Here is a 10664-nt window from a genome sequence, read left to right on the forward strand (position 1 = left end):
TTGACAACTCGTGTGTTTAAAATCCTGGAAATGCACAAACCAGGCGAGACATCCCCGGGTGTTGTTGGGATGCTGCAGGTGGGACATCTATTTGAATTTTCCAACCAATTTGTTAAACACAAGGCACAAAACACGTGGTTACATTGGTTTATCATTAATGGCCTTTTTAAAATATTGCTACACAAAGCACAAATCAGATGTTCCCAGTTGCCTTCACTGATATTTATGTCTGAGAGAACGTTTCCACTATAGTCAAAAAGTTCAGAGGTTTTTCTGTAAATTTTATTAAGTTCTAGGGGTGTCCAAGTTTTTTCTGCGGAATCCACAGCTTTGTGTGTTGGGTTACCACCGCCCCTTCTTTTCATAGGTTTGCCACCTCTCTTTTTTTGTGCACTTAATATGCATGTTTTGCACTCGGTGTCTTTATGTGTATACCATTTAACAGGCACAATAGCGGTAGCTGAGTCACGTTTTAGGACATTACTTATTGTAGCAAAGCACGAGTGACAGAATTTTTTTGGGTGAATGCCTGCCCGATCAGAATAAAAATCAGCTCTGAAAATACTGTCCAAGTTCTTTATGTGCTCTTGGACAATATGTGATCGTCCAGGCAGAGTGTTTCCACATATTCGACACAGCTTGTTCAACCGAGCTAGGTGTAAATCCCCAGTAGCCATCTTGAACTTTAACAAAAATTTTGAAAAAAAAGTACCTAATGTTTGATACAATATCAATTCGTAATGTACTGATACACCTACAGTTCTTTTTTTATTCGTATCTCGTAACTATCTTGGAATGATTTTTATAAAAATTATCTGTGGGATAACTTCGTATCTGAAAATATTTTGCTTTAAGTTGGCATGGTGTCCACAGTCTTCAAAATGGAGGTTGAAAGTTTTTGTTTTGTTTTAGCTAGGCAACAAGCGAATAGCTTTGTATTTGAATTAATCTTATTGGTATAGGACTATATTTTATTTAAACCACTTAGTTTCCAGTCCTTAAGTTGGTTTATGTGATTAAAATGCCTATTAAACCTGGTGCTAGCTACCCTAAAATTTGTTTACTTTTAAGCGCAACTCGCCCCAGTCCTTATTTTAAATTTTTTTTTGACATGCGCAGTCTGAGTTTCCGAAATCTCGCTAGCTGAAACAGCCGTGTCTACTAGACAACTCCCGGTAACATCCAATGGCCCACACAGTGTGCCATTTTCCCAATTTCCCTCACATGGCTTGGGTTAACCCGGGGCTATGGTTACATTCACTCGCCCATGATGAATCGCCGTCAAGAGGAATCGAACCCGGTCTCCCACACAGAGTACGAGAGCTAGCTTGTTTTTTTATAATAAGGCTCTCCCACCTCCCCTGATTATTAAGTTTTTGTCATAGGGTTCTCTGATAAATCTTGATTTCTGCATACAACATTTTTCTGGATTTATTTATATATGGTATTTGCTTAATTGCTATGGTTCTGAAGCAACAACATAAAAGCAAACAACAACAATGACAGATAATGTTGAAGTATATTTCTTTTGTTGAAACGCTAACTCACCTGGGGTGTATCTCGTCGAAACACCTGGGTCTCGGCTAATCTCATGGAAATTTTATTTAAGAATTTTCCAGTAACAATTGCTAGTCCACTTTACTTATTCTTAATAATGGTGAAATCTAAAATGCTACAAAACATTGACAGTTATGTGTATTAATTTGAAGACCACTTTAGATCCATATTTTGCAAATTCATAGAATAATTTTTCTAATTACCTTTGTAGAGAACAAAGAAAGGGCTAAAGTAACTTTCTCAGTATACAAGGTGTTGTGAGAATGCATTAGTAGCTTTGAGATCCTACTGAAGTTCCTAATTGGTTTCTCCAATAACTTATCCAAGCCTGATTTCTAATTTTACTTTCTTATAAATATGTAACTGGGCACTGTGGATGAGTAAACTATCAATGCTCATTCACCCAACTAACAGTTGACTTTCACAGTGTGACATCTGTGTACAGAATGTTCAATAATTCTCTCATTAACCTGATTGGAGGCATAGCCATTTAAAAAGTGACTAAAAACCTTAAAACTAGCCTTATTCTTAGGGCTGTCGATAGCTGAAAGAAGAGAGAACCACATGGCCAATCCTATCAAAATACAGACACAGATTGCAAAATCTATTGTTTTGTAAATTTGTTTATACAGTACAGTCTGAATGTAATCTACTGCATACATGCTAATTTCACACCTTTGCGTGGAGGACGGCAGTTGTTTGTCTTTTGCCATATTTAAATCCCTTAAGGGTTTTGCGAGTTTATATTTGAGTGTTAAAAAACAATGCGCTTGCGAAGAAATATCGGAGCAATTATATTTCTTGTAACAGTGAGATGCATTGTGTAAAAGTATTGATAAGCTATTCCCTTAAGTATTAGCGTGAAGTAATTAAGTAATAAAAATCTTTCTTTTATAACACATTGCGTGAGAATGTATTGTTGATTTAATTACTTAAAAAGATTCCAGCGAGTTTAATTTAAGAAACATATGAGAAGCATTGTTCACAACTATTAAATGCCGCTTTTCGTTTTTAAACTTTTAAAATGTGATCTTAAAAAACATTTCTATCGCTGCTTTTTGTTTTTAAACTTTTAAAATGCGATTTCAAAAAACATTTCTATCGCCACTTTTTGTTTATATAAACTTTTAAAATGCGATCTAAAAGAGCATTTCTATCGCTGCTTTTTGTTTATAAACTTTTAAAATGCAATCTAAAAAAGCATTTCTATCGCTGCAGACAAATTTAACTTTTCTAGACAAATAACATTTTGTGCAAATACCTGAAACAAAAAAATTAACTTTAATGAAAGACTTTTTTGAAAAGAAAAAGAATTAAATTATACTGGCAATAAAAATCGTGGAGGTCACGAAATGTGTAGATATGTTTTATTACTGCAAATAAAAATTTGATCTTGCAACCTATTGTGATTAAACAATCCATTGTGTGGGGTTATTGTTTATTAGCGAGGCAATTATTTTCTTAAAAAACAAAAGCTATCGCAATGTTATTCTGTGTAACTATTCATGCGAGTTTCGCGTCCACGGTAGATTACATTCAGACTGTACTGTAGCTTACACGTTTATGTTTTTTTTTTCATTTTATAAGAAGGTCCTAGCTCCAAAAGTTTCTTATTTGTAGGCTGAATTCCATGTTTTATTCCCAAAGTTTCTATTTTAATTTCTTAATTTCAAATTCTATGTGATGGAATGTTCGAAAGTTAACTCGTCTGCAGTACAAATGCAATGACCTTGTAAATTGAGTGTTTGTTTTATTAATGGTTTACTGTGTTGTGTATTATTCCCATAGGGAACTTAGGTACAGTAACATGATAAAACTACGTACTCCCTAGTGATGATTGTAACATCTTCAATAGACCTATTTCCATATCCATTTTCGTTTCACGGGATATACATACCAAAATACGGAATAACATGAAAACGAGATTAGTTATGAGCAAATTTTTAGTTTGCAGCGAAGTAGTGCAGATATGGTTTGTTTACTTGCAATATTTGCAAAATTAATTTTTCATACAGATTGTTTTTAACATTTGGTGATAATCTGGGATGATAGCATGCATCATTGGGCCGTTCTAATGCTTATTATTCTTGGTATTAAATGAGCTAGGCAATAGCTAGCTTTGAATATAATGCTATGAGTAGCTAGCTAGTTGGCTGTCTGACATGTTCCAAAAAAACGTGAGAATTTCAAGCTGTTTACCAAAATTGGTGATGTTGCGTGTATATATCCTGTGTCTCCAGTTATTGAGTGTAAAAATAAGGTCGACAAAAGGGATGATATACTAATTTTTAAATTTTGAATTCAGAGAGTTACCATCTTTGTATTTTCCAGGCAAATGAAATTGTCCAGTGATTTTGCTTGGTCAAAAGAAAAAAATTTTCCTTGAGAGAGGATCATTTCACAAAACAATTTCATAATTGTTGTTTGAAAAAAACACAAAATGGTTACTGACGTACTGCATAGGAAAAAAAATTCTGTAAAATTTTGTCCACAAAATGATTGTCATGTCAAACTTTGATGAGTGAAAATAATGTGAAATCTTTTTGTAATGTCAAAAATAAAATTTTTGGTTTTATATTTTCAGAAATCGACACTTTGGAATAATTTCATCGAGATTATTTTCTGTAAATAAACAATTCGTACAATTCTGGGAGATTAATTTTCAAGATTTCATGTAAGCAATTTAAAGCGATTTAAAATTAAGCACGTTCAGCTGAAATCCAGACATTCTTATAAGAAAAAGTATATTAATTTAATTTCCATTTGTTTTGGATAAAAAAGACTTTACTTTATTTATGATAAACTCTATTCACTATTGATTCATATTACTTACAATCTGTAAGTATTAAGGTTAACCATCACAATGCTTGATACAAATGTACAATTATTGACAGTAAGAGAGAGAGAGAGAGAGTAGTGACAGAGGGAGTGTGACAGTTACATAATTACAACAACCAATAGTTTCAATAGCAATTGGATATTCTGCCATATTGATAAATCTTAAAAAACAACGAAGGTAAAGATGGTAAACATTAAATTTGTTTTTATAATCTATCAAAAATTATATTTCACCATCTGTCGACAATCTATTAAGAAAAAAGATGCTGAACATGGTAAAAATATTGGACCATTTAGAGACTGGTTACAGTACTTGTACTAATTTAGTTGAAATACTATTAGGACACTACTATAAGGACACTGTAATTGTTGCGGACAGAAATAGTGAGGTGTTTGCTGAATTTTGTGTTGCAAAATGCAATCTACCTATGAAACCAAATATCTTGTAAAATTGACAGATATGAAACCAAAGATCTTGTAAAATTGCATTTATATAGGGCAATCTACCTTTGTTTTATTATTATTTATTTATTATTAAAAAACATGCCAAAACGAAATAATTAATCGCAAATATAAAAACTAAAATTTTAATGTTAACTGTGGATTATTTACGTTATTTACGTTTAATAGCAACTTTATTGAACTTAAAATTATCTATCGAAATGGCAAAAGTTTCATACATAAAATGCATGGGTAGTAATGTAATAAGATTTTTGTAATAAGATTTTTGGTTTCACATCTGTCAAAATTACATTTTGGGGGAATGGAGAGCTCAAAATGATATTCACAATATGTTTTTCCAGGGTTGTACCTTTTAGCTGCTTGCTACTTTGGCTTAGCTACCAGCAAGCTAATTTCAATTTTTTTAAATGATCAGAGTAATATGAAGTACCACTGAGCATTAGTAAACTGTATTGAGTTTTAGTTCTGAATTTACTTGGAAACAGTAAAATAAAAATGTATTCACATCATTCTAAAAACGTGGCTAAGTTTTAGAGGTTTAGTAGCTAGCTAGCTGGCTAGCTAACATATGCCAAAAGATAGGCTCTTAAAATCTGCATTTTTTAACTTTTTTTTGTCACACTACCACTACCAAAACCTTCTTTATAACTGATAACTGTGTTAACTAAGATTATGTAAAACTGCCAGTTAAAAGCTGTAAAAGTCAACATTTTGTTGATACATTCTTGTAACTTGCATTGTAAACAACCAGCATCCATAAATTTGCTCATAATTATTCTTGTTTCTTATATTTTTCTTATAAAAAAACACAACGTGTATAGGGATTCAATTTTTTCCAATTAATCGATATCAGGCTGTGATGTTTCTACAATGCATAGGCTAAAGTAAAGTTGTAATGTATACAAAGCCCATACATATTATATGAGAAACACTTTATGGAAGTAATATTAGAGATGAATTTCATGACACCAGGGCATGTCTGATTTAAACTTGGATTTAAAAGAAGCAATTTAAAAGCAAGCATAGATATTTCCTATATATAAGTCGAATTACCAAAATTAAAAAGCCAGAAAGTTTTTATCTACCCAATCATTGCATTAAGGACTCTCAATTAAGTCTAATTTTACATAATTATAAACTTTTGTTTGACATTTGATGTTATTTTGTGTCAAGAACTTAGAGCAAAATTTCCACATAGCCTGATGTGCCTTGTAAGTATAGCAAGCATGGTGGATTTATTTATATATGGTATTTATTAGCTTGTCTCAAGTTACAAAGTTTAAATAGGGTCTAACTTATGATTTTTCAGTAATGCGGATTCGAATTTTAAATTTTAAGTGGCTAAAAAATTGTTTTAATGCATGATTCTGTACTGAGCCTTTTATTTTCCTTTGAAGCAGTTTTTTTGTGTTCGTTTCTCCTACCTTAACCATTTATATCATGCTGAATATATGAGGCCCATATAATTTTTTATAGATTATTAAACCAAATTTAATGTTTATCATCTTTACCTTTGTTCTTTTTTAAGATTTATCAATATGGCAGAATATCCAATTGCTATTGAAAAAAAGATTGCATTTCAACAAGGGTTGCCTGCAGGATGGAAACTTAACCCAAGCACCAATAAAACAATGTGTGAAGATAATGCAGTGACTGTTTTAGTTGATGATAAATCTTTTGATGGTGGGAGCACTTATCTGCAGGTTTGTTCTGGTTTATTGATTGATTGATTGATTTGTAATGATGATGACAATAGTCAGTAAACAAAAATATAAATGCAAAATTTAATTGTATAGTTTATAGGACTGTCTTATATTTTATATCAGAAACAAATGAATTATTGAATCATTTAACTGTTTTATGTATGTTATATGTAATTTTTTTCACAAAGACTACTAAGGTTATAGGGATTTGGTATATTATTTTGGCTTGCTTTCTTAATAAAGGCCTGTTCTATGATTTGAATTATAATCTCTTTTTCAAATTCCTCGTTTTTAACAGATTTTTATCTTATTAATTATTTTTACTGTAAACTGAAGTCAGCCATCAACTTTTCATTTTTTTATAAAAAGGTTCGAAATTTATCAGAATTGGAGGAGGTAAAGCAGTTGATCAGAAGCAAGCCATTGTTTACAACTGCTAAATGTGGCAAGAGTTATGATACAGGTGATTATGATGGAGGTAGGCGTGGCAGCCAGGGTGACGGCGAATATACCACTGAAACATATACAGAAGATTTTGTTGTCTTAGTGAACACAAATCACCAACAAATTGCAGAGAAATTCAATAATGGCTTTCAGCAAGCAGAAAGGTATTTGCACGAAGGAAAAAAATTTCGTATTACGGTAATTTTTGTTAGTATTTTTATTAAATTATAGATGTCATTAAAACCTTGAATTTAAATATATATATATATACAAATTTAACCTACTATAAATTAAAGTTAAAGCCCAATCAAAGATTTAAAACCTCGATTTTGAAAAATTGAAGTTGTTTTATTGTCAAAAGACAACTTAGCTGTAGCTCAAGATTTGAAACTTAAGAGTCGGTGTGTTTACAAACATGTAGAAAGTGGTATGAATATTTAAACACGGATAAAAGTAAAATGTTAGGCATAAAATCCTGTTCTTAAAAACAAAAAGGAAAAAACCGGGGAGGTGCTACTGACAACAGTGACATGATATTTTGTATATATATCTCAAATGTTCGCTTGATTTAAAACAAAATCCTTATAAGCATAGTTGTATTCAGTGATGTCACACATTTAACGTGTAAGATTGCAGGTGTCTGTATGTTCGTTGATCGAACAGTCTAAGTTGTGTCAGTGTCATAAAGTATATGACTGCTTCTTATATAATAATTTTTTTTCATCAAGATATCCTTGAGTGAGTCATTACGGATATGGTTCATGAACCATGAGCATGTCGACCACCAATGGAAATCGACAGCATGGGCAGCCAAATGCGATATATATTTAGTGAATGGTATCGAAGCGCCAAACTGTGCTGACCGATGTTTTAATTGCGATACATCCACTATGGTCTTTCTTTGGTGCATTTGTTTTCCGTTCTTCTTCTTGTTGGCATTGCCGTATATCATATACAAGAAATTTATAATGTGAGTGTCTCAAAACTGTATTTAATAGTACTGCTGTACAGAAAAGCAACGGGACACTGCAAAGTTTAAAGTTTAGTTAGTAGTTGGTAAGCTTTTCCTTCTAAAGCGAAAGTTATATAATTTAACTTTATTTAAGCAGAAATGGTGCTTGTCAAAACAAAATACCAGTAAAAAAATTAACCATTAAACTGAAGTAGTTGTTCTATAATGTGTCATTCTCTTCTGATCTAGAACACAAATCAAACATTTATGATAATTCTTCTTTTAGTCCTCTATTTTACCCCCCCTTCTATTTTACTCTCCCTTCTACTTTAGGTCTGCCCCTCCTTCTATTATAGGTCTCCTTGTAGAGACAGACGCAAAATTCCTTTTTAAACCTATCCTTTATATTTAGCAGTAGAATATTTCCTCTCTATACACCAAAATTTAATGGGTACCTGGAGGAGGGGGGTAAGCAGTAAGGTATTGGATCAACCTAATTGTATCACTGACTTGATTGTTTGGAAATGTTTTTTTTTTCAGGGGTATTCACGAAAGTAAAGTGGGTGGAGCTGTTCCTGTAACCTTCCACCAAGGTCCAATTCAAATGGGTAGGATTTTATTTGCAGAATTTATTGTTTTTTATTGTTTCTTCTAGCATTTTTTTTATTTCTTTATTCTCTCCCTTGCCATTTGGTGGTCTTTTACACTAGTTTTGCCATAGTACAGGTCTTCGACTATTGTATAGAGAATTTCTTTATGTAGATGTAGCTAGGCCTAACCTGGACTTTTTTATTGGCAGATAAATTGATTTTATTTGATGTGACTGTCGAGTGTTTATCATTATCTTGTCATTACTTTTTTATTTTTCATATATATATATTTTTTGTTAGGCTTTAAGTTGACAAATTTGTTTTTTCCACCTGGTACAACTATTACCACTATAACAACCTATCCACAACAGCAGCAACCCGCTCCATATCAACAGCAATATCAACCCCATCAGCATGGTTACCAAGAACCGCCGTACCAGCAACAACCACCTTACCAGCAACAACCACCTTACCAAAACCAGAGCTATTACCAACAGCAACAACCGGGTTATCAACAGTCCGGTTTTTGAATGAGTAGTCATAATTAGTCTACCATCTCCTTTTTCGATTCCTCTGTTCGTGGATTCATACTGCGTGTTTATTTGTATCATTTACGTGCACTATATTGGGCAGATGGAAACATGTAACAATATTTCGCTAAAAAAAAAATAAGGAAATTGCGCAACTCTTGGAAATATTTTTCTTCTTCTTTTTTTCTCCGGCTAAAGCAGCTATTTAATTTGTTTATATTTTTTGGTTTACTGACTATTAAATGTTATACGTCAACATTTTATATTTTTATATTAAATTTTTTTTTGTCACGATATAATTCCATCCTATGTAAATAAATATCCTAGGTGATTTTTGCACATGTAATATTTTTACTTCAAAAGGATTATAAATTCTCATGAAAATTAATTGTAAGTTTTTGTATCTTACTTTAACAACCTTGTAAATTAAATCTTCAGCGCATTTTTAATTGCGCAAATTTACAATTTGCGAAAATGATCATGGCTTTTTAATTTCTCTAGTCGTCCGTAACGTAAAAACACTGCAATAAGGAAGAAATAATAAGAAATATGTTGGACAAAAAAACAAGCAATAAATAAATAAATAAAAATTTAAGCTATTACGAAGGGCAGTTATTTCTTTGAAAACAAACTCGAGAACAAACTCGAAAACTTGCGAAAAGATTCTTTAATTTGGCGACTTTCCGAGGTTATACTTTTGCGATCTTATTTTGTTGTGTAATTTGAGATTCGCAATGCGTTAAGAAAAGAAATTATTTTGGTAACAAAAAATTGCGAATTTTTAGTTTGCCCATAGGAGCTCGAAAGATTGCAAAGTTTCAATTCGCGAATAAGACCTCGAGTATTATAAAAGACTAGTCGTTAGCCCGTGGAAAAATCCACGGGTTCGCGCAGCTAAGCCACCATTTTGCGTGACAGACGAAAGACGTATACGGGCATTTTAATATAGATGCATAGTATAATACAAAATTGCAAATGCGAAATTAAAAATTGCGAAATATAACTTCAAAAAACTTATTGATTGAATTTATACTGAATTTACAGGAAAATTAAAAACGAGTCAGTAATAAGGTTAAATGCGAAATAAAAAAATGTGAACGACCGTTCTTAAAAATGTTTAGGTTGCAAATACAAAGCAGACTTGCAAACATAAATTCCGCACATTCTTTCTGCATTCAGTTTTCCCCTTGATGCGTCCACCATCTATTTTCCAAAGAAAGCTAATTTCCCTTAGTTGCAACGTCCTTATCCCAATTTTGTTTTTCTTGTGCGAAATACTAGATTTCTCAAAAATATCTTCTGGTTGTTGCGATTGTATTGCCATCGTTATGCTACAAACTCCCAATTCTCTAAAAAAGGTTTCGTTTTGAAGAGAAATTTGTTTTATTAAAAAAGCTCATCGTAATGTAATTGCCCATCCTTGTCCCCAGGGTCTTGTGGCCCCTGAGCCGTTATTTCGGATTCAACAAGGCAAAATGCCCTGGGAACGAGGTTGGTAATTGCAGGAACATTAAACAGGCAACCAAACCAGTACTCCCTGAGGGCGTACATAAAATTGAAAGCTGTTTTAAGCTATAGAAAGCTTTTA

General features: G+C 32.4%; 2 protein-coding genes across 3 annotated transcripts in view; one reads left to right on the plus strand and one right to left on the minus strand.

The window, feature by feature from the left end:
• LOC130645468 (uncharacterized) overlaps positions 1–10664 on the minus strand; it is a 48288-nt gene that overhangs the window by 36330 nt on the left and 1294 nt on the right. The gene's annotated exons all lie outside the window — the stretch shown is intronic.
• On the plus strand, positions 1147–9554 carry LOC130645478 (uncharacterized). Of its 2 annotated transcripts, none has more exons than XM_057451481.1 (6): positions 1147–1314; positions 6386–6560; positions 6930–7202; positions 7733–7974; positions 8497–8564; positions 8847–9554. In XM_057451481.1, the coding sequence occupies exons 1-6, from the start codon at positions 1268–1270 to the stop codon at positions 9074–9076; spliced, it is 1035 nt and encodes a 344-aa protein (XP_057307464.1). In that variant the 5' UTR covers positions 1147–1267; the 3' UTR covers positions 9077–9554. The 2 variants fall into 2 exon arrangements, with proteins under 2 accessions (XP_057307464.1, XP_057307465.1); XM_057451482.1 differs by lacking the exon at positions 1147–1314 and adding an exon at positions 1495–1517.

The sequence above is a fragment of the Hydractinia symbiolongicarpus genome, chromosome 5, assembly GCF_029227915.1.
Source record: "Hydractinia symbiolongicarpus strain clone_291-10 chromosome 5, HSymV2.1, whole genome shotgun sequence".
Classification (NCBI taxonomy): Eukaryota; Metazoa; Cnidaria; class Hydrozoa; order Anthoathecata; family Hydractiniidae; genus Hydractinia; species Hydractinia symbiolongicarpus.